At 55.4% G+C, this 24175-nt stretch overlaps 1 protein-coding gene across 1 annotated transcript; it reads left to right on the top strand.

Moving 5' to 3' along the window:
- Window positions 1-385: 385 nt before the first annotated feature.
- On the top strand, window positions 386-23711 carry GMEB2 (glucocorticoid modulatory element binding protein 2). Its single transcript, XM_082670477.1, has 10 exons — window positions 386-425; window positions 9067-9231; window positions 9596-9693; window positions 10245-10372; window positions 16122-16225; window positions 18643-18800; window positions 20620-20691; window positions 21049-21186; window positions 21502-21624; window positions 22120-23711. Exons 2-10 carry the CDS (start codon window positions 9101-9103, stop codon window positions 22776-22778), a joined length of 1611 nt encoding a protein of 536 aa, XP_082526603.1. The 5' UTR covers window positions 386-425; window positions 9067-9100; the 3' UTR covers window positions 22779-23711.
- Window positions 23712-24175: the final 464 nt, after the last annotated feature.

Raw genomic sequence — 24175 nt, 5'->3', positions numbered from 1 at the left:
GCCAACCCTAAGCGCGTCCCCCTACGCACCCTCTCCCCGGGAATTTCGCGCCGAGCGGGTATGTCGGCCAGTCCCGGCAGGTGAGCCAGCGGGCGGGGCGCGGAGCAGCCGCCCAGCTAACGGGCAGAAGCACCCACCTCCGGCCCCGCCCTCGCCCGCGCGCACGCGCGTCGGGCCCAGCCGGGCCTTATTTCTCGGCACCTCCCGCTTCCCGGCTGAGCGCCAAATAAATATCGGGCTCGCCCTTGCCCGTGCGTGCGCGGCCCCGCCGCCTGCGTCACTAGGAAGCGCGCGCCCGGGCCGCCGCCGCCGCCGCCGCCGCCGAATCCCCAACAAGGAGCGGAGCCCGCGGCCGCCGCCGCCGCAGCCGCTGCCGCCGCCGCCGCCCGCCCGCTGGCGCCCGCGCAGGCCCGGCCGCGGCCCAGGTAAGCGCCCGCCGCCCCCCCCGCGGCGAGGCCTCTCGCTCCGCCGCGCGCCGCCGTCCAGTCAGGGGTCCCTGCGGAGCGTCAGGACGTTACGGCGGGGGGAGGGGAGCGGGGGAGGGGCGGCGGCGCGCGGCGGGCGTCACGGGCGTCACGGGCCCGCGTCAGGCGCGTCGGCGGCGGCGCGGCCTCCATCTTGCCGGAAGGCTGCGGGCCGCGGGCTGCGGGTGCCGGGGAGGGCCTTAGGCCGGGCTGCGTGGAGAGGGCCACGTGGCTACCCCCCTTCCCGTGGGACAGCGTGAATTCTCCCCTTCCCTGGGGGCCTTGTGGATGTCCCTCTCCCTTGGGGGCCTTGTGGATACACCCCCTCTCGTGGGGGCCTGGTGAATGCCCCCCCCTTTCCCGTGGGGGCTGCGTGCGTGCAACCCTTTGGTGAGACCCGTATCTCCTTGGTCTCCGTGGTAGGAACCAATCACTATGGGTCCATTGCCAGTAATGACCTGTCACATATTTAACTTTATAGTTCATGTAGTCGAGCGACACTTCCAGTGAATCAACGTTTTCTTTCTTTGCTAACACTGCAAATACAGTTTCAGTTACATCAGTATTTTTTAACTTACAAAAATCTGTGCATAACTGAAGTATATAACTTGATGAGTTAAGTGTGCACCCGTAAAACCACAGTCTATGCTATTAACCTGTCAATCACCTCCAGAAGTTTATTCCCGCTCTCATTAGTTTGTGATAAGAACGCTTAACTAGCAAAATTTTAAGTATACAGTACGATATTGTTGACCACAGGTCCTATGCTGTACGTTAGATTTCTAGGACTTAGTCATTTCGCATAACTGAAGCTTTGTACTTTTTGATGTGTCCCATTCCCCCTCCACCAGCTCCTGGCAACCACCATTCCACTGTCTGCTTCTCCGCGTTTGACTATTATAGATTCCTCATGTGAGTGGTAGCATGTAGTATTTTGTCCTGTGTCTGGCTTATTTCCCTTAGAATGACGTTCTCTACATTCATCCACGTTGTCACAAATGGCAGAATTTCCTTTTTTTTTTTTTTAAGGCTAAGTTATATTTCATTGTATGTGTATACCAAATTTTTATTCAGTCATCTGTCCGTGGGCATTTAGGTTGCTTCCATATCTTGGCTATTGTAAATAATGCTGCAGTGAACATGGGGTGCAGGTGTCTCTTGGGTATCCTGATTTGTTTTCCTTCCGATGTACACCCAGAAGTGGGGTTGCTGAACATATGGTAGTTCTATTTTTAGTCTTTTGAGGAACCTGGGTACTACCGTTTTCATAGTGGCTGCACCAATTTACCTTCCCACCAACAGTGTATGTCAGTCCGTTTCGGGTAAAACCAAATGGATTAAATAAATTCCAAATGTAACAAGATAAATTAAGCAGACTGTTAAAAAATTGTTTCTTTGTAGGAAGTATAAAACTTTGGGAAGACATACTGGACGGGGGGCGGGGTGGGGCGGGGATTTGTACATATACATCATACATTTAAGAGCCAGGTGCGTCCTGGCTGGGTGTGACGCAGGGTGTGGTCGAGACTGGTCAGCTAGTGCATTGCGCCCCCCTCGCCCCCAGGAGGGCAGGGCCAGGAAGCCCAGATTCTCAAGGAAATGCAGGACTAGGGGGACCACCTCTAGGGATGAATTCTTGTGACATTTTTCAAGAGAAGCCGGAAATCTGATTTTTAAAATGTGAACCCTGTAAAATTTGAAAAAGCTGGCAACTAATTAAAAATTTTGAAACACAGTGAGAATCAAAGAAATTGTGCTGGGACTTCCCTGGTGGTCCAGTGGGTAAGACTCTGCGCTCTCAATGCAGGGGGCCTGGGTTCGATCCCTGGTCAGGGAACTAGATCCCGCATGAATGCTGCAACTAAGAATTTGCATGCCACAACTAAAGATCCCGCATGCTGCAATGAAGATCCGGCGTGCCGCAACTAAGACCCTGCGCAGCCAAGATAAATAAATAAATATTAAAAAAATAAAAGTTGTGTCTGTGGGCCACTGCTTTGTGACCTCTGCTATGTTTCTAGTGGTATTTTTATCAAAACAAAGTATTTGTGATTATTTGGAAGACAACGGCAAGTCAGACCTGAATCCAGTGTGCTGACCGCGCGCGTCTTCGTCCTGGTTTTGTGTATTTATGCCTCAGAGTGCTACTTTGGAAACTTCCTCCTGTCTGCTTTACCTCAAGGTTAACTGGGAAAGACGAATTTTGAAAACTTGACATTGGAGAGGCAGGAATTCCGGTTTGTGTGTTCCCACTGCTTAGCGCTCTGTGCGGTTTTGAGATGTGGGTGAGGACAGCCGCCCATAGGGTGGGTCCCTGCCTTTCTGCAGCTTTGAGCTCAAGCGTGGCTTTCTGGCCCCCTTGGAGTCCACCCGGTGAAAGCAGCGGTACCTCGGTGAGAGCCAAGCACCACGGAGCAACGTTACTTTAAGGGCGACTTTAAAGTGGTCTTTTTTTTTGGCCAACGTGCGGCTTGTGGGATCTTAGTTCCCTAACCAGGGATTGAACCCGTGCCCCCTGCATTGGAACCGCGGAGTCTTAACTGCGGGACCTCCAGGGAAGCCCCCCTACGTGTAGCTTTTTGAGGAACTGCCAGACTGATTTCCACAGCGGCCTCACCGTTTTGCTTGTCTGCTGATGGTGCACAGTGTTTCCAGTTTCCCCGCATGCTGACCACATGTACTTTCCGTTTGTTTATAATAACCATCCTGATGGGTGTGAAGTGGTGTCTCCTTGTGGTTTTTGTGTGCATTTCCCTAGTGATTAGGGATGTTGGGCATCTTTTCAGTGGCGTACAGGTTCTTTGCATGTTTCCTGTGGAGAAATGTCTACCCAGAGTCCTTTGCCCATGCTTTGTTTTGCTCTTGTCGAGCCGCATCCTGGATGTGAATCCCTTGGCAGACACGTGCTTTGCAGGCACTTGCTTCCAGTGTGTAGGTGGTCTTTTCAGTCTCCTGAGAGTGTCCTTTGATGCACAATCGTTTTTAATTTTAACGGAGTCTAATTTATGTGTTTTTTCTTTTGTTGCCTGTGCTTTTGGTGTCATATTCAAGAAATCATTGCCAGGAACCCCCTGATGGTCCAGTGGTTAGGACCCTGCGCTCTCACTGCCGAGGGCCTGGGTTCCATCCCTGGGCAGCAAACTAAAATCCCACAAGCTGTGCTGGTGCAGCCAAAAACAAAGAAACAAAGAAAGAAAAGAAAAAGAAAAAGAAATCTTTGCCAAATCCAGTGTCAGGAAGATTTTACCTTGTGTTTTCTTCTAAGGGTTTTACAGTATTTGCTCTTATGTTTGGATCTTTGATCCGTTTTATGTTAATTTTTGTCTGTGGTGTAAGGGTCCAGCCTCATTCTTTTGCCTGCAGATGTCCAGTTGTCCCAGCTCCACATATGGATGAGACTGTCCCCATTCCCCATTGAATGGTCTTGGCACCCTTGTCAAAAATCAGTTGACCATATATGCCAGGATACAGTAGCATTTTTTTTTGGCCAATTTAATTTTTTTAAAAGATTCGCAAATGGTAAACTTTTATGGTGGTTTGGTGTACAGTTCTGTGAGTTTAACACCTGTATAGATTCATCGTGTAGCTGCCCCCATGATTGGAATACAGAACAATCCCGTCACCCCCAGAATCTCCCTTGTGCTGTTCTTTTATGCCTATCCTCCTCCCCCAGCCCCTGGCACCAATGATTGGTTCTCTTACCACTAGAGTTTTGTCTTTTCCAAAATGTCATGTAAGTGGGCTCATACAGCCTACAGGCCCACCTTGTTTTATTGGGCTTCACTTTTTGTGCTTCGCAGATACTGTATTTTTTACAAATTGAAGGTTCGTGACAACCTTGCATCGCGCAAGTCTATCAGTGCCATTTTTCCAACAACATTTGTTCACTTTGGGTCTCTGTGTCACATTTTGGTAATTCTCGGAGTTTTTGAAACTCTTGCATTATTAATATGTTTGTTACAGTGATCTGTGATCCGTGATCTTTGGTGTTACTACTAAGACTCTGAGGGCTCAGATGGTGGTTAGTATTTTTTAGCAATAAATTATTTTTTCATTAAGGTACGTATGTCATTTTTAGGCGTAATGCTATTGTACACATAATAGACCATAATATAGTGTAAATATAACTTTTATATGCACTGAGAAACGAAAAATGTCACGTGCCTCACTTTATGGTGGCATTCGCTTTATTGTGGTGCTGATACCTCCAGGGTCTGCGTGTGTAACCCACTCAGCATGATTCTCTGGAGATCCATCCAGGTTGTTGCACGTGTCAAGTACCTTATTTATTTATTTACTTATATTGCTGAGGAGTATTCTTTTGTAAGGTTTGTTTCTCTTTTCATCTACTGAAGGTCATTTGAGTTGTTTCCAGTTTCTGACAGTTATGAATAAAGCTGTCATAGAATTGTGTGTACGGGTTTTTAAGGAAACCCAAGTCTTCGTTTCTGTGGGGGAGATACTTAGGAGTGGGGTTGCTGGGTCCTGTAATAAGAGTACACGTAGCCTTCTGAGAAACGTCCAGACCCATTTCAGAGTGGCCGCACCAAGCAGCTGTGTGAGAGTTCCAGCTGCCGCACATCCTCACAGTCTTTGTATCGCCAGCTTTTTGTTGGCGCTTTTTGAGCCGTTCTAATAGGTGTGGTGGTATCGTTATGGTTTGGGTTTGCATTTTCCTGTGGGTTAATGATGCTGAGCATCTTTCTGTGTGTTTACTGTTTTTTCTTTTACTATTTATTTATTTGGCTGCACTGGGTCTTAGTCGCGGCACGTGGGCTCCTTTAGTTGCGGCATGCGGGATCTAGTTCACTGACCAGGGATCAAACCCAGGCCCCCTGCACTGGGAGCGCAGAGTCTTAACCACTGGACCACCAGGGAAGTCCCTCTGTGTGCTTATTTGGACTTCCCTTTTGGTGAAGTGTCTGTTCAAACCTTCTGCCTACTTTTATTTATTTATTTAAAAAAATCATTTGTTTATTTGGCTGCGTCGGGTCTTAGTTGCGTCGTGCAGGCTTAGTTGCTCTGCGGCATGTGGGATCCTAAGTTCCCTGACCAGGGCTCGAACCCACGTCCCCTGCATTGGAAGGCGGATTCTTAACCACTGGACCACCAGGGAAGGCCCCACTTCTGCCTGCTTTTAAATTGTGTTGTTGTTGTTGAGTTCTTTGTATATTCTGCATACAAGTTCTTTGTCAGACATGCGATTTGCAAGCATTTTCTTCCACCTATAGCTTGTCTTTGCATTTTCCACTATATTCTCTATTCGCTGAATTGTAATATACATACTTCATTTTGGGGCAGGTTTATGTTCACAGCACAGTTGAGCAGGAGCCCCCAGAGTTCCCAGGTACCCCCTTCCCAGCCTCCCTCAGCACGAACATCCTCACCAGAGTAGTATGTTTGTTACAATCACAAACCCCAGTTGACCCATCATCAATCAGAGTCTATAGTTTACATTGGGGTTCACTTTTGGTGTTGTACAGTGTATGTTTTAGTTTTATATTTTTTAATTAAGCCTTAAGTTTTCAGAGCACTTGCAGGTTTACAACAAAATTGAGAAAGAGTTCTAGAGACTTCCCGTGTACTCCCTGCCCCCACACGTGCACGGCTTCCCCTATTAATGAAATCACTCAACAGAAGGGCATGTTTTTTTACGAAGGATGAACCTACATTGACACATCAGAACCATCCAAAGTCCATAGTCTACCTTGGGGCGCCATCTTGGTGGTGTACATCCCGTGGGTTTTGACAAATGCGTGATGGTGGATATCCACCATGACAGGATCACACAGAGTGGTGTCACTGCCCTAAACATCCTGTGCTTCGCCTGTTCATCCTGCTGCCCACCCCCCCAACCCTCTGGCAGCCACTGGTCTCTTCAGGCTGGCTTCTGTCACTTCACAGTGTGCATTTAAGGGTCTGCCCTGTCTTTTTTTTTTTAATAAATAAATTTATTTATTTATGGCTGCGTTGGGTGTTTGTTGCTGCGCGTGGGCTTTCTCTAGTTATGGCGAGCGGGGGCTACTCTTGTTGTGGTGCACGGGCTTCTCACTGTGGTGGCTTCTCTTGTTGCGGAGCAGGGCTCTAGGCGTGCGGGCTTCAGTAGTTGTGGCATGTGGGCTCAGTAGTTGTGGCTTGTGGGCTCTAGAGTGCAGGCTCCATAGTTGTGGCGCACGGGCTTAGCTGCTCCATGGCATGTGGGATCTTCCCAGACCAGGGCTCGAACCCGTGTCCCCTGCATTGGCAGGCGGATTCTTAACCACTGTGCCACCAGGGAAGTCCCCGCCGTGCCTTTCTGTGGCTTCATACCTCACTTCTTTTGTCTCTGGATGACCTTCCAGAGGTCATTACATGGAATATCCAGCTTGCTCACCCATTCGCATTTTGAAGGACTTGATTTTTCTGTCTGCTTAGAACAGTGTTCTCCCCTCAGAGGGATATAGCAGCAGGACCACCATGTGGGCCCTGGCACCATCCGCTTCGAAGCTGTAGATGGTCTATGTTTGCGCACATTGAGTCCCACCAGCAGTGTTGAGTGTTTGCTTTCAGCTGTCAGACGTGCCTGAGGAACTGAAGGGAACGATCATTTACGTGTTTATCCAGATACTTCCCGTTTTGGTTGCCTTCCTTCATTCCTGACGTTCCAGGCTTCCCTCTGCTGTGATTTCCTTCTGTCTGAAGTACTGCATTAGGTCTGACTGTGGCCCGTTCTCTTCATTTTCCTTCATCTGGAAATGTCTTTATTGTGCCTTCACTTCTAAAGGGTCTTCTCACTGTTGTAGAATCCGGGCCGAGGCGCTTTTCTTTCAGCGTGTTAAGAATGTCCCTGCATCGGGCTCTGTGCTTCTGAGGGGAGAGCCCCACAGGCCTTCAAATTCTTATTCTTACGTGGAAATACACACCTTCTTATCTGCTGCTTTGGGGATGTTTTAACATTGTCCTTAGTTTTCGGCAGTTTGATTATGTTCTGGGCGTAGATTTCTTTGAGTTTATCCTGTGTGAGGTTTGTTGAGCTTCTTGAATGTATAAGTTTATAGTTTTCACTACATTTGGGAAGTGTTCAGCTATTATTTTTTCAGAGTTTTTTTAGCATCACGCTTTTTTCTTCTTTCCTTCTGGGCCTCTGGTGATACAGATGGCCACCTTTTTATATTGTTCTGCATTCCCTGAAGCTCTGTTCATTTTGTTTTTCCATCTTCTTTCTGTTGTTCAGATTAGATCATGTGTACTGATCTATCTTTATTTTCATTGCTGTATCTCTTTCCTCGCTCATCTCCATTCCGATATTGAGCCCACCAGGTGGATTTTTTTATTTCTGTTATTATAGTTTTTAATTTTCCGATTTCCACTAGGCTGTGGCTTCGGTTCCTGAGGCAGCCCGTTGGAGGATGGCTGGCTCCACATGTGGAGCAGGAGCGCCCGCAGCTCTGAGGTCACTGTGGGTTCCGGTGGTCGCCTTGGATTGGGCTTCTCTTGTATAATTTTTCCCTTGAGAATCGGTCAGACTTTGCTGGTTCTTTGTGGGTTAGATAATTCTGGATCATATTCTGGATACTTTGAATATTGTGTTGTGAGGTTCTGGCTCTTGTTTAAACCCCGTGGAGGATGGAGCGTTTTGTTGTAGCAGGAAATGGAGCTGGGTTGCGGGTTCTGAGCCCCCTCTGTGGGCGGGCATGGACCTGAATCAGTTCAGCCTTCCAGCCTGTGCAGTGTTCTCTGGATCTGTCCCATAGGTGCCACCCAAGGCCAGTCTGAGACCTGGTGGGGGTCGATCCTGGAGGTCGGTCCGCGAAATCTTTGGTTTGCCATTTAGGGTCAGGTCCACACACGGACAGGTGAGGAGTGACCCAGTCCTTCGCACACAGCTGGGGGCAAGCGCTTTCCGCCTCCTTCCTCTCCGCAGTCTCCTGCGTTCTCTCTGACCCCCAGAACGCCCTTCCTTGTGCTTTGGCTAAAAGCCAGGTCTCTTACGTGTCCTCTGTGCTGCGATGCATCAGTACCTGGTCTGCCCTGAGCCAAGCGCAGAGGATGGAGAGCAGGAGAGCAGTGGGGTGCCTCTGGGTCCCCGGAGTTTTCGGTGCCTGCCTGGCCGTGACTGTCATGGAGTCTAGAGGGCCTGGGGCTTGCTGGAGGGCAGAGCCAGCAAAGACAATAATGCCTGGGAGGGTCTCGCAGACCAGAGACAGGATCCATCTCCGAGGGCTTTCTTTTGTTTATTTTTGGGTCGTGCTGCAGCATGTGGGCTCTTAGTTCCCCACCAGGGATCGAACCTATGCCTTCTGCAGTAGAAGCACAGAATCTTAACCACTGGACCGCCAGGGAAATCTCTCCGCGGGCTTTCTGTGCACAGCCCTGAGTTCAGGGCGTGGGACCCACCTCCAGAGGCGTATGCCCACATTCTGGTTCCTTCCCATCCCCCGCAGGTGACCACTGGGCTTTCAGGCCTGTCATGGCTCCGAGGTTCTTCCAGGGCTTCCTTTCTCAGTGCTCACTGCATCCTCGCCAGAGCCCGAGGCCCTGGAAGAGCCCTTCTCTTGCATTGCTTCTGTCAGAAGGTAGCGAGGTCCCCGTGCAGACCCTGTGCCCCCCTGTTGCCCTGCAGGCCCGGTGCCCTGGCACCTCCTGTCCGCTGAGCCATGGCCACCCCCGACGTGAGCGTCCACATGGAGGAGGTGGTGGTGGTAACGACGCCCGACACGGCGGCGGATGGCAGCGGCATGGAGGAGGTGAAGACCGTGCTGGTCACCACCAACCTGGCCCCGCACGGGTGAGGATGGGCACCCGGCCTGGGGGCAGGGGGCGCCAGGGGACGCAGAGCCGCCACCCGGCCAGGAGCGAGTAACGCTTCCCCGACTCTTCTCCCGACACCAAGGTCATGGCTTCATGCCCCTAAGCGCACGGTAACTTCTCCTCTGACAAGAACACAGTAGGGCCAGTTAGGAACTGGGTTTTCCAAGGGAACCTGAGGAGCAACGCCTGTGGGGTCAGCGGCGCGGTGAGCGCATGGCCCTGAGCCTGCCGTGCCGTGACCTCGGGCTGGACTGGCAAGTCGGGCAGAAATGGCAGCAGAGTGCGAGGCTGGCTGTTGTTGGGGGTGTTAATGTCTCCTCTCTCCTCCCCTCTGTTCCCAGGAGTGACCTGACGGAGGGTAACATGGAGACGGAAAACGCCGCGGCAGCTGCTGCAGCCGCGTTCACAGCGTCCTCGCAGCTCAAGGAGGCCGTGTTAGGTAGGGAGCCTGCCTTCTCGTGGCAGCGCCCGTAGGCAGCTCTGGAGGTGGCCTTTCCGAGGGGGGGTCCTCCCATCAGCAGGGGACAAGTCAGAGGTTCCCGAGGCTCTTCTGTGGGCTCTTCCTCAGAGGTGGCGCCACAGAGGCCCTGGCTGCAGAGTCTCCAGTGTGGCCTTGGCCTGTGGCTGGAGGGGAGAGCTTGGTTTTGTGGTCCTACTTAGTGTAGCTGTCAGTGAGTGGCGGTGAAGATGATTTATCACCTTTGGTCTTTTCCTGTTGCCTAACGCTGAAGGCCTCAGAGCTCTTCCAAGTGTTAAGAATAGGTTTTCTCTGGAATTGTGCCAGGCAAAGTTTGTTTCCTTCAGTGGCTCTGTACTTTGGGCTGATGAGAAATGTCCCGCCCACCTTGGTCCTGTCTCAGTCCCTCCTGGATTTTAGTTTCTGGTTTCTAGGTTGGTAGTTAATGTTGTGCTTTTGCAGAAAGTGCTTTGGAGAAGTTGTGACTGATTTTCTATGTTGCCCCTTTCCCTGTCGACACACCTGGTGAGAAGTGAAGATGGCTGAAGAGGAGGAGAGCCTGGAGGCCGAGATCGTGTACCCCATCACCTGCGGGGACAGCAGAGCCAACCTGATCTGGAGGAAGTTTGTGTGCCCCGGCATCAACGTGAAGTGTGTTCAGGTGAGGGTTCTGATGCAGCCAGAGCACAGGCCTGTGTGCCGGGCTGCAGGGAGGGCCCCAGTCCCGCAGCTGTGAAGCAAACAAAAGAAGACCCCTGCGGCAGCGGGTGTGACCTGTAGGGGGCAGTTCAGAAGGCAGAAATCCCGTGCTTGGGAGAGCAGAGGAGAAGGAAGGGGCCTTCAGGGACAGACAGGATTGTCGCTGGGGCACACGGAGAGCCTCAGGGCAGAGATTCTCTGTTCCTGGAGCAAAGCTGTGGAGAGAGGCTGGGAAGGCAGCTCTGCTGAAGTTGGGATCGGCAGTGACTCTGCTGGGCAGGTTGAACGAGAGGGATGCTTTGCAAAGACTCATTAGCAGTCATGAGTAAGATGGAGGGGAGAGGTCTGCTCTTTCTGCAACATGGTAGTTTAGGTACCCAGACTCACCTTGTGCTGAAAAGAGCCAAAAATGCCACTTAAGATATTTTCGTAATGTATCTTCTAGATGCCTCCTGAAGCTGGCAAAAGAGGAGGAAATAGTCATGCCCAGGGCCTGAATAAAGGTGTATTATAGAGGGAGGCCAAGCACCTACCCCGGCTTTTGTCTGAGAGCCTTTGCCTGACGCTGATTTTCTCAGCCTCGTGGAGCTGGAGATGAGAAGGTGAAGCCCAGGGCTCCCAACTTGGGTGTGTTGTTGGGGGCAGAGATTGTCCCTGTGATGCTGCTGCCCCTCAGTGTTGGGGGTTAGAGAGTATGCTAATCACATACTCCCCGTCCCCTCTATCCCCCAGGGCATGGAAAACTCCTGTCTCATGTCTTAGCACCGGGTGGAAGAGAGAACCCTCTTGAGGATTCACATGTGGCCTGTATAGTGTGAACACCTTTAGCTAAGAGTTTAGCCGTAGGTTGTTCCTGGCTGGCAGCTCCCCCAGGGATCTGACAAAAGCAAGTGAAAAATCCTTTTTGGTAGAACTCATCTTTATCTCAGGTTTCAAGTAATTTTGACAGACAAAGTTCCAAGAAAAGGAGCAGCTCACAGTAAAGCAAAACAAAACATTGAGCACACAGGAAATAAAGCCCCTGAATGAGTGCACTCAGAAACCACAGAGAGAAGAACCAGACCCACAGATGCTGCAGCTTGGAATTTGGAGACACAGAATATAAAATAATTATGTTTAATTTACTTCAAGAAATAAAAGAGGGCTTCCCTGGTGGCGCAGTGGTTGAGAGTCCGCCTGCCAATGCAGGGGACACGGGTTCGAGCCCTGGTCCGGGAAGATCCCACATGCCGCGGAGCAACTAAGCCTGTGTGCTACAACTACTGAGCCTGCGCTCTAGAGCCCGTGAGCCACAACTGCTGAGCCTGCATGTCACAACTACTGAAGCCCGCGCGCCTAGAGCCCGTGCTCCGCAACAAGAGAAGCTACCACAATGAGAAGCCCGTGCACTGCAACGAAAAGTAGCCCCTGTTCGCTGCAACTAGAGAAAGCCCATGCACAGCAATGAAGACCCAACGCAGCCACACACACACACACACAAAAATTAATTAAAAACAACAACAACAAGAAGCTAGAGGGACTTCCCTGGTGGCACAGTGGATAAGACTCCAAATGCAGGGGGCCCGGGTTTGATCCCTGGTCAGGGAACTAGATCCTACATGCATGCTGCAACTAAGAGTTCGCATGCCACAACTAAGGAGCCCGTGAGCTGCAACTAAGGAGCCCACCTCCTGCAACTAAGACCCAGTGCAACCAAATAACTAACTAACTAACTATTTAAAAAAAAAAAAACAAACTAGAAGTGAAAAACAGAATTAAAATTGAACACTTAAGTGGTTGGATTTTACAGCACATTAGACACAGTTGAAGAGATAGTGAAATGGAAGATAGAAGTGAAGAAGTTATCCAGACAGTGATCCCCCAAAATGTCATGAGGGAAAATGGAAGCACAAGAAAGTCTAATGCATCTATCTGAATTCTGAGAGGAGAGAGCGTCTGAGAACTTTCAGAACCAAGGAAAGATAGCAGCCCACAGTTCAAGAGACTTAACAGATCCTAAACTGAATGAGTAAGAAGAAACCAGCCACATTTCAAAATCCATATAGGTGCCAGCTCAGAGGACCTTCCACTGGCTCCTGGGACACTTTAGCATCAAAATAATGAATGATAGTTAGGGATTATGATTCAAGTAAAAACAAGAATCTATGGGCCCATATTTATTGCAGTGTATTTCATGTTATTTATTTACGTTGACACAAGGGAGAGGTTAAACTCCTACACCAACTAACAAATGTAGAAGGGGTGCTGGAGCCAGAGTGCCACAGGGGGTGCTGAAACTAGTCAGGGGAAGCTGGATGAGGGACAGTTGGTCTCCAGGTACCCCCGTCATTGAGGTACTGCTTACAGAGGCAAAGCAGGAACGACAGGGGGAAGCCTGCAGATCACTCGCTAAATGTGATGACGTTTGGGCATCAGTATCGGGACCAGCCTCCATCCCGGCCTCCTGATCGAATGGGCAGGGATTCTGTGGCATTCCTGACAAAACCCCACAACCCGACTCTACTCGGGAAAACGTCAGACAGACAAAAACTGAGGGGCACAATTTTTGTCTACAAAAACACTGACCTGCATGCTTCACAGATGTCGAGGTCAGGAAGACACCATCGGGCCGAGGAGCTGCTCTGAGTCAGAGGCAAGACGCAGTGGTCAGTGCAGCGCAAAGTCAGGCCATGTCCTGCATCAGAGAAAAGTCGCCACAAAGGCCGTTATTGGGACAGTTTGTGAAATTGGAATATTGCCTGTGCATCAGATAATAATACATTAATGGTAGTTTCCTGATGTTGAGAGCTGTGTGTGGTTATGTAGGAACCTTGTTCTCAGGAAATAGGTGTGAAGGACTCAGGGCGGCTACCCCACGAGCGTTTAGAGATGGGCCCTGTGTGGAGAGCGAGCCTGGGGAAGGGGCCGCTGCGGCTCTGTACTGTACCTGCAGTTATTTTGTAAGGTTGAAATCACAGCAGAATTAAAAGTTAGAAGCAAAAGAGGTGTAATAATGAGAGCAGTGGAGCAAGACCCCCTGGCAGCTGAGCTCTAAAGACTCCTGGGGAGCCGGGGGACCGGCGCAGGGCGGGTCTCCTCAGGGAGCCGGGGGACCGGCGCAGGGCGGGTCTCCTCGTGCCAGGAGAGGAAGGCTGCACGCAGTGGAGTCGCCTTCAGAAACCGGGGAAACAGAAACGTTTTCAGGCAAAAGTGTGTTTGCCACCAGCAAGTCGTAACTAAAGGTATTCTAAGAAATGATTTCAGGCAGAGGGAAAGTGGCTCCAGAGAGGAGCTTTTAGGTGGCCAGAGGCGTGGAGAGTGGAGGAGCTGGGTGAGTCTAAGGTGATGGGCTCTGCAGTGCTGGTGTGCGTCCTAGGGGGCTCCGCATGCTCTGTGGTGGGACGGTTGGAGGGCTGTGAGTGGGATCAGCTGGCCCACCCTGACAGTGGGGCACACCTGCCCAGCCAGCAGAGGAGAGCCTGGTCCCCCAGAGGGAGGTGGGATGGGGGGCGCACAAGATGCAAGGGAGAGACAGGCCGGCAGGTGGTGCTGTAGTGTCCGGGTGCGGGCAGGGCCAGAGGCGATGGCCAGAGAGGGTGTCACGTGGTGGGGGCAGAGGCCGGGCCCAGTGTGGACTTCCTGGGCTCGGGCAGTGGCCAGCGAGGTCCTCCGACTCTGACTCTGCCTGTCTGCCCAGGCTCAGGCCTGGCTCCCGACCAGCTGACTGAGGGGATGAGTGGCTTCCTGACTCAGAGAGAAAGAGTGCAGGGCTCAGGCAATTAGGACAGCTGCTTCCGTCAAGAGGGGCTTCCCAGGCTGGTGGCGTTTGCCACGACCAAGTGCACTGGAGATACAGGCAGACCTTGGAGACGCTGCAGGTTCAGTTCCAGACCGCCTCAGTAAAGCCCGTGTCTCAGTAAGAAGAGTCACACACACTGTTTGGTTTCTTCACACATATAAAAATTATGTTTACACTAGACTGTACTCTGTTAATGGTGTCATAGCAGTATGTCTAAAAACGATGTACATACCTTAATTTAAAAGTACTTTATTGCTAAAAAATGCTAGCCGCCATCTGAGCTTTTGGAGCGGCAGTAGTAACATCAAAGGTCACTGCTCACACATCACCATAACAACTATAGTAATAACGAAAAAGCTTGAAATATTGCGAGAATTACCAGAAAGTGTCACACAGACCTGAAGTGAGCAACTGCTCTTGAAAAACGGCGCCGATAGCCTTGCTCGAAACAGGGTTGTCACGAACCTCCAATTTGTAGAACAGGACTATCTGTGGAGCGCTGCAGAGCAAGTGTGGTGAGTGGGGGTGCTTTTGCTCCAGCGGCATGGTAACCTGGGCCCAACCTGACACAGACTGCAGGGCGCCCGAGAGGCAGCCGCCCGGGAAGGGGACGCCTGGGACGGCCGGCACCCTGGCTGGGGCCCAGCTGTGCATCCAGGCCACAGCTGGAGCTTTCGTTTCTGCCTCTGCTGAGACCAGTGACTTATCCATCCCCAGCCTGCTTGTTTTCTTTCTTTTCTTTCTTTTTTTTTTTTAATAAAGCTGTGCGTGGGCTTTCTCTAGTTGCAGAGAGCGGGGGCTACTCTTCATCGAGGTGTGTGGGCTTCTCACTGCGGCGGCTTTTCTTGTTGCTGAGCACAGGCTCTAGAGGCATGGGCTTCAGTAGTTGTGGTATGTGGGCTCAGTAGTTGTGGCACGTGAGCTCAGTAGTTGTGGCTCGCAGGCTCTAGAGCGCAGGCTCAGTAGTTGTTGTGCACTGACTTAGTTGCTCCATGGCACGTGGGATCTTCCCGGACCAGGGCTCGAACCCGCATCCCCTGCACTGGCAGGCGGATCCTTAACCTCTGTGCCACCAGGGAAGTCCTTTGTTTTCTAAGTAAATGCAGTTTTATGTTTGTTCTTTGGTTCCAGTAATTTCTTGTTTAATAAGACTGAATAGGATACTTTACCTTCTCAGGCCACTGTTGGGGGAAACTAGCAGACTTGTGAGGAGTGGGGGCAGGTCCCTGACTTTGAAGTGGACATATGCTCCTGGGCCGTGAAGGGTGCCGTTAGGGGTGGGCCAGACCGGCTGAAGGGACATTCACAGCTGACCCTGTGCACTGTGTCTCCTGTTACTTGGTGTGATATATGTGTACATTATTTGTGGAATAAGTTATGCGTAAGGAGGTTTGCCAGTTGCTGTCTGAAGGGAGGGAGAGAGCGCTGTGCCTTTCTGAGTGGTGTGGGGTCCTTGGGTCCCCGGCGTTGGGTGTGTGGCTGGGGGGAGGCGCCAAGCACTTAGCTCCCTCCCCGCTGGGGGTCAGTGTCTGACTACCCGCTGGGGGTCAGTGTCTGACTACCCGCTGGGGGTCAGTGTCTGACTACCCGCTGGGGGTCAGTGTCTGACTACCCGCTGGGGGTCAGCGTCTGACTACACGCTGGGGGTCAGTGTCTGACTACCCGCTGGGGGTCAGTGTCTGACTACCCGCTGGGGCAGGAGGAGGCCAGCTCCCCACTCCAGCCCCTGTGCACAGGGGTCAGGCTCGTCTCACATGGTGGTTCTTTCCTGAATCCTGAATGTCAGGTTGAGAGCCGGCCCACGGCTCCACCACATCTGCCCTGCCGTCCACCCCCTTTCCCAGGCCAGCTCTGGGGGGGCGGTGGTGTCAGGCAGGAGAGAAGGGCGGTGGGGAGGCTCTGTCCTGATTTTGCTCTGCTCTTCCCTCCACAGTACGATGAGCATGTCATCAGCCCCAAGGAGTTTGTGCACCTGGCCGGCAAGTCCACCCTGAAGGACTGGAAGCGAGCCATCCGCATGAACGGCATCATGCTCAGGTCGGTGGGGCGTGGGGGCGGGGGACCGGCTGGAGGGACTGGGCAGGGGTGGGCCGGTGACCCTATGTCGGGGAGCACTGTGGCCACTGCTTTTTCCTTGGGTTTTGCGTTTTGAGGATGAGGGGCATTTTCTACGTGAGGATTGTGGACAGCGTCCCGGGGCTGGGCCGCCCACACCCCTGCCAGCGTGTGACCCTGTCAGACTTGCAGGGCTTTCTGTCTTGCTTTTTTTAAAATTTATTTATTGTTTTTGGCTGCATTGGGTCTTTGTTGCTGCATGCGGGCTTACTCTTCGTTGCGGTGTGCGTGCTTCTCACTGCGGTGGCGTCTCTTGTTGTGGAGCACGGGCTCTAGGAGTGGTGCGGGCTTCAGTAGTTGTGGAGCGTGGGCTCAGTAGTTGTGCAGCGTCGGCTCAGTAGTTGTGGCTTGCGAGCTCAATAGCTGTGGCTCGTAGGCTCTAGAGCTCAGGCTCAGTAGTTGTGGTGCACAGGCTTAGTTGCTCCGCGGCATGTGGGATCTTCCCGGACCAGGGCTCAAACCCGTGTCCCCTGCATTGGCAGGCGGATTCCCAACCACTGCACCCCCAGGGAAGCCCTTTCTGTCTTGGTTTGATCACCACCAGTCCGTTACCGAGGCACCTGTGACTGTGTCACCAGGAAGACACTGGCCGTGAAGCTGTCTGCACGTCAGGACAGTGGCCAGGGCAGCCTTCTTCCTTCTGAGGCAGCACCTACCCCCGTGTGTCTCCCACCATCACCCCAGACTCGGGTCCCTGTTGAGAGCCTGCGCTTCTTTAAGCTGCTGTGTGTTGGTCTGTCCAGTTGTCCAGACATCGTCCTTTCTGGATGACCAGTCTGCCAGCAAGGGTCCTGTCCGGACTGTCTTTGTTCACTGGCAGCATTGGTCTCCTCCAAGCTGCACTGTTCCTGTGACCTTGTGACAGTCGTGGCGTTGACGCTTTCAGGGTGTCTTGGCCTAGAGCCCCAACTTTCCTGTTTTTAGAGTCAGTCCTGCTGGCCTGTGCCCCATCAGCTTCCCTTGTTGGTGGCGGGGTCTTGGTGTGGCGTCCACTCACCTTTCTCCCTGTACACTGCGTCTTCCCTTTGAAATTAAGTAGGAATTGGTGGGAAGCTTCAGGCTGGCTCTTCGCTACTTCACACCGACATCAGGTCCTAGAATGTCGAGGGTCTGGAGTGTCCTGCTCAGGCTCTCCCGTGGGGCCCTCTGCGGTGCCCGTTCCACCAGCCGCCCTGGTGGGTGTGGCCTGTCACGGGTGGCCTTCGGAGCTCCTCCCTTCCACCTGTGAAACGGGAAGGGTGATGCCGCTTCCAAGAAGGCTGAGGACAGACTAGGCTTTTGCATTTATACCCCCAGGAGCGTTAATGCCTGATTTCCGTGTTCTAACATTTTCTGCCTTGGTGGTAACGGCTCGCCCCTCCGAATTGGGCCCTGCTGCGTGCCTGTCCAGAGACAGCCATGGTTTTTCATGGTGTCCAGAGGGGCGGGATCTGGTTGCTTTGCTGCTGAAGGGGCCCCTCTCCTTCCTGTGTTTATTCCCGGGGGAAGCGGCTTCTTGCTGTCCTTGGGCATGTCTGCTGCCCTGGGTGCCTGCAGCCCGTGGGAGCCCTGTCACTCTCCCTGGGGAGCCCCTTCCTTCCCCCGGAGCAGCTTTGCACCCTCCCATCAACCCAGCTCTTTCCTCTCTCAGCCCCACCTGCCGCCGGGCGTGAGTATCTTGGTGGTGCGGCTGTGACTGTTTCATTGGAAGAGCACCGCCGGGAGGTGCCGTCTGCTGCACTCCCTGGAGCCAGCGCGTTCACGCTGCCCCAAGGCCGAGGTGGGCGGCAGCCCCAGAGCCGTCCGATCCTTTCGCGGGTCGAGGCAGGCCAGTTGAGATGCACCGAACTGAAGCCCAGGAGCTCTGGGAGAGGCCAGAGAGGAGGGCCTGGGGGGCGTCCCAGCAGGCAGGGCACATGTGGCGCCTTCCTGGTAAAACTGAGGCTGGGAGGTGACACAGCGAGAATCCAGAGGCGCTGGCGCTGTTGGTGCTTCTGGAGGGTCTCGATTTTTGGGCCACGCACCAGGCGGGTGTGCCGCCGTCAGCACCTCTTTTGGCCCTGAGTCGTCCCCCCCACCCCGGGGCTGGCGGGCAGCAGAGCATCTCGGAGAGGCCCAGCCCCTCAGTGCTGACCGGCGTCTCTGGACAGCCACCTCCCTCGGAGCACCAGCCACTGTGGTCGCCCTTCCTGTGGACAGAGCCACACGCAGGCGTCCCCACGCCACCTGAGAGAGCTGTGCTGGGGTGTTGGAGAGGCCTGCCCGGGAGCCCCGGTGGAGCCTGCCTCCGCAGACACACCACTCTGGGCCCACCCCGGGGCAGGCCTTCCGTGGCTGACACCCCGCCCTCCTCTGCGCAGGAAGATCATGGACTCCGGGGAGCTGGACTTCTACCAGCATGACAGGGTCTGCTCCAACACCTGCCGCAGCACCAAGATCGACCTCTCGGGGGCCCGTGCATCCCTGGGCAGCCCCACGCCTGCCGAGTACATCCCGCTCACGCCTGCCACGGCCGACGGTACGTGCTGGGCCACCTCTGCTGCCGGCCACAAGCGGGGCCTCCCTGTCCACTCAGCTGTCCCTTCCAGGCCCCAGGGGTCCGCAGCCACCTCCCTCCTCACCGAGGAAGTCTAGCTGAATTGCTGTTTCATCCACAGGGAAGACTGAAGTACTTCCTCTTTCTAAGCCATTTTTATTATAAAATACAATGATTCACGTGTAGAGAAAAGTATGAAGAATAACAGCAAACGTGCAGTGCCCACCCCCGGCTTTGGCCAGTGCAGGGAGCGCCCCACGCGCCTGGTCTGCCCTCTGTCCTTGCCCTGGGGCCGCTCCCCATGGCGCTTGGTTCCGGCTCGTGCACTTCCCGCAACTTGAGATTTGTTGATGTGTTTATGATGTTCTGCGTTGGCATCTGTTGCTCTAACTGGTAGAAGGACTAAACATTTCCTGGAATTCTTTCCAGATTTTTGAATACAGAGGTTCTTTTTAAAACAAGTTAGCATGAAATCCGGTCCCAAGTTCCCTGTTCATGTTGCCCATTGATAACTTGGTGGCGCTACCTTTCCTGTGATGGGAATTGCATTGTCCCTAAGTTGTTGCTCCACAGGTCAGTCTGGGCCTGCTGCCGCGTGGCCAGGGACTGTCCTTATGGCTGACCAGACGGTGGTTGGTCGAGGGGCCTTGTCCTGTACTTAGGAGGATGGAGAGGGAGGCTTGGGGGCAAAGTGAGGTCCTGGGGTTCACCCCAAATGAGTCCCTGCCCCTACCTGCACGGGCTGGCAGCTGGCCCAGTGTGGGAGTCCCTCCCAGGAGCTCTAGGAACACGCAGGCTGCCGGCAGTCAGGGCTGGCCCTGGGACTGCACTACACAGTGTGGGAGGGGCTGGGTCACGGTAAGGCCCCCGCCCCCGCCCCCAGGAGACACAGGGAGACAGCACTCCTGGTGGGCCAGTGGCTTCCGTGGGAACAGGGCCTCCTCCGGGTCATTGGGTCCAGACTCTCTGTTCTGCCTTGTAAAAGGCGGCCGCAGTGACAGATCTCCAGGAAGGCTCTGGGCGCTGACGCTCCAGTCAGAGCGCCGTGTCCGGTAAAGGCCACATGGGGTTTGGGATTTAGCTCTTAGAAGCCTGTTGTCCCTGGGTGGCTTGGATGATGTGTCGCTTTGCTTAAACTCACCTCCATGGTGGTCTCTTCAGCCAGAGTCCTCAGAACACCTGCGTTGCCTCTCTGCACCAGCCCAGACTAGGAAGGAGCTATTTCAGGCATCTCGCATCCCCAGCCGACGTCTGTCAGATGTGAGCGAGGCTGGCGTGAGGTCAGGGGGCGCACCCAGAGGCTAGACTTCCAGGCTTGTTGCTCAGCCCCAATGGCCAGATCCAGACCGTGTCCAGGACTCCGCAGACACTGGAGTCAGAGGTGGCCCAGCTGGGGTGGCTTGCGTCTCTAAGTCCTGCTTCTGATTTACAAAGACGGAAGCATGGTAGCTGCCGAGACGGATGCTTAGTGTCAGTGAGACAGAGACCCCAAGAGCAGGCCAGGCAGAAAGGCTGGCCTGTGGCCCCTGGCCAGCAGGCTGTAGAAGCTTGTGGCCGTGACAAGGACAGCAGCATGTTGAGGACACGTGGACAGGTTCGAGGAGGCATGTTCCAGCTCCTTCTTTTTACATGTTTAACAGTGAATTTAGAACGCAGGGCACGTGCATGCTCTGTTGTGCTCGTGCACCTCAGTCAATTTTGTGAAAATGCGGGTGGCTGCGGCGAGTCAGAGCTGGGGTGGGTGGTGGGTGGGACGCTGGCCTGTCGCAGGCGAAGCTCACCGGGCTCATCTTGGTTGCAGTGAACGGTGCTCCTGCCACTATCACCATCGAGACTTGTGAGGACCCTGGGGACTGGACCACAGCCGTCGGAGGTGCGGGCTGGGCTTCTCACGGTGGGGGTGGGGCCTTCCTGGGCTTCTCACGGCAGGGGCGGAGCCTTCCTGAGCGGCTCACGGCGGGGGCGGGGCCTTCCCGTGGCTTTTCACCGAGGGGGTGCGTTGGGGCGGGGCTCCGAGCTGCGGCTGGTTTCGCCTTTGCGGACCGCCGGGCGTCCTCTTGCAGGAAGCGCAGGGCCCACCCACTGGACTTGCGCGTATGGTTGTGGGGGGCACTACTGCCCCTCAGAGCCGTGTTCTCCTGGCAGTTCTTTGCTCCTCCGTGTGGTTGGAACCGGCGGTGGGGCTGCCTGTGCAGGACTCCCCATCTCTGAGCCGCTCCTTCTCTCACAGATGACACGTTTGCCTTCTGGCGAGGGCTGAAGGACGCAGGCCTGCTGGACGAGGTCATACAGGAGTTCCACCAGGAGCTGGTGGAGACCATGAAGGGTCTGCAGCAGCGGGTCCAGGACCCTCCCCTGCAGCTCCGAGGTGAGCAGTCTTGCCCTGCCCTGGTCTGTGGGCCCGGAGGCCTCTTCTGCTCGTGGTGGTGGCGGTGGTGGGCGGCTTCAGGACGCCCATGGGTGCAGCCTGCTCCTTCTGGCTCCGAGCTGAGCCCAGCAGCGTTGGCGGGGGTGGGCAGTTAGCCTGTTCCCACCAGGTCCCTCCTTGCCACGGGGACGAAGCTGAGGCCGGGAATCAGTAACCTGCTGGGCCCAGCCCCTCATCTCACCGGGGGGCGTGGCGTGCCCCAGACCCTGCTGTGGGCCGGTGCGTTCTCACTGTGTGCTCGCCCTGCCCTTGTAGACGCCGTCCTCCTCAACAACATCGTGCAGAACTTCGGCATGCTGGACCTCGTGAAGAAGGTGCTGGCCAGCCACAAGTGCCAGATGGACCGCTCGCGGGAGCAGTACGCCCGCGACCTGGCAGGTACGCTGGCCTTGCGCCGTGAGCCGCCCAGCTGCGCGGGGGCGGTGACCCCGAGATGACCCCAGCCAGGCTTCCGGTGAATTCCCCCTCGGCCCCGCGGTTTGCCTGTGAGGCGGCACCTTCCTGGGGGGGTGCCTGCGGCCACGCGTGAGACAGGCTGCTTACGCTGTGCCCTCCTTATCTTAGTACGTCACCGAGGCAGCTTTCCTGCGAGCGCTAGGATGATTGGAAACAGGACAGGGAACAGGAGAGGCCTGTCCCCACGTCGGGCGGAGCAAGGTAGCTGCTCAGGATGACTCTTTTGCTTCCTCAGAGCGGTGGGTCCCCATCAGAGCAGGCCCCACACAGAGTGTCACTGCAAGGGCCGTGGGGGACAGGACAGAGCATCACCGCGAGGACGTGAGGGTCAGGCCCCAAGTCAGCGCAGGCCCCGGCCAGGGCAGGCTGTGGGTGCCCGCTGTGCCCCGCGGTCACGCCCTGTCGCTGTCGCCGCAGCCCTGGAGCAGCAGTGTGACGAGCACCGCCGTCGGGCCAAGGAGCTCAAGCACAAGTCGCAGCACCTCAGCAACGTGCTCATGACGCTGACGCCTGTCTCCCTGCCCCCCCCCGTGAAGCGGCCCCGGCTCGCAAGGGCCACGTCCGGGCCGGCCGCCATCGCCTCGCAGGTGCTCGCCCAGTCCGCCCAGATCGCCCTGACCCCCGGTGTGCCCGTCTCCCAGCTCACCAGCGTGCCGCTGGGCAAAGTGGTGTCCACCCTGCCCTCCCCCATGCTGGGCAAGGCCATGCCCCAGGCTGCTCCGGCAAGCTCCCCCGCTTCACCGCTGCTTGGGGGCTACACGGTGCTGGCCTCCTCGGGCACTACCTTCCCCAGCACGGTGGAGATCCACCCGGACGCGTCCAGCCTCACGGTCCTGAGCACAGCCGCCATGCAGGACGGCAGCACTGTGGTCAAGGTGGTGAGCCCGCTGCAGCTGCTCACCCTGCCCGGCCTGGGCCCCACCCTGCAGAACGTGGCCCAGGTGTCACCCGGGGGCAGCACCATCGTGACGGTGCCCACGGGGGCTGTTGAGAGCGCCGTGGCCGCCCCGGGACCCGAGGAGCACACGGCCACCATCGAGGTGGCCGCCATGGCGGAGGGCCATGAGCACAAGTAGCCGTTGGCGGAGGGCGAGGCCCCTCATGAGCACAGGGCTGGCCGCCTCTCCTCAGGCCGTGGCTGGCCGGGAGCACAGCGCTGGCGCCCGGCGGGCCACGCGGGGCTGCTGAACCAAAGAGAGGAAACGCCAAAACAGACGGAGAGGAGAGGAGAGGGACGTGGCAGCAGCCTGAGACGGGTCCCCGGGTTCTGAGCCTCCTCCCCTGTTTTCTGGGAAATATATTTTTCCATCTGTTGCTTATTAATACTGTTTACATGTGGGGCCTTGGTCAGGAGCCAGGCCGGGGAGGCCAAGGGGGCCCAGGTGCAGCTGGCAGCAGAAGCAGGGCGGGGGGCGGGGCCTGGCCCACCGGCTGGGCCGGGCCGTTACTGACACGTGTCTTGGGAACTGTCCCAAGTGTGGAAACCCATGGATCCTATGGATTTGGTCTCTTCCCACAGTTTTCTGTAGGTTTAGCGTGGCCAGCGCCCTGTTCTCCCACCTCTGGAACAGGCATCAGTGGTGCTGCAGGGCACCCAGGGGTCGGGGTGCAGACCCCGGGGCACCTGCCTGGCCAGAGGGGCCGAGGGGCCTGAGCAGCACAGGCCGGGGGGGGCACCCCGCCCCCACTCCTGCCTGGCAGGTGCTCAGGGGCTCAGGGGCCATTGCACACGCTCTGGGGGTATTTTTAAGTGAACTCCTTAGTAGGCTTCTAGGAAGAGTCAGGTTTATAGTGTTTTCAACCTAAACGACGCTGAGTGCCTAGGCTTCCCGATCTGTTCTGGGTTCCAGAGTGTTTTGTACACAGGGACTGTCGGGAAGGCCCCAGGGGAGCAAGATGGTGGGCGTCCCCCGCGGCTTTGGCCTGAGGAGGGCGCGTGGAAAGAACAAGCAGGGGCTCTGGAGGGTTCACTCCCAGTTGGGACGCGCCTCAGGTCAGGGCTCGTGATCCCCTGTGTTCAGCGTGCTGGTGGGGCCCCCTCCTGGAGGCGGGCGTTCGGGGCCAGTGCTGGGTGGGGTGGGGGCACCCAGATGCTCGCGGGAAGGATGTCCGTGGGCCAGTCGGCCCTCTGCCCTTCTGGTTGTGGACTCAGGAGGAAGACCAGGGAGGGGCCTTCCTGCAGGCCTTGAGCCACTGCAGCAGAGGGTCCCCACGGGCACCCTGGGCCTCCTGTCTGTCACCTGTGGAGACCCAGAGAGAAGCCACTGCCCGCCTCGCACTTTGAAGGGAACTGGGCTCCGTCCATCCATCCATCCGTCCTTCCGTCTGTCAGGCGGCCCGGACCCCCCCTCAGCACCCTCGCCCCGCGTCAAGCACCGAGGCTGTTTTGTTTCTGTCAGGTCCGGTTGGCCGTTGTCTCGGGCCTGCTGGTTTCAGCGCGGTGTCACTTCCCTGTTTGCTACACGCTCCTCTT

The sequence above is a fragment of the Grampus griseus genome (genome assembly GCF_964374135.1).
Source record: "Grampus griseus genome assembly, chromosome: 14".
In the NCBI taxonomy this organism is placed as follows: Eukaryota; Metazoa; Chordata; class Mammalia; order Artiodactyla; family Delphinidae; genus Grampus; species Grampus griseus.
The sequence above is the reverse complement of the archived record's forward strand: the minus strand, read 5'-3'. Positions and strand labels throughout refer to the sequence as shown.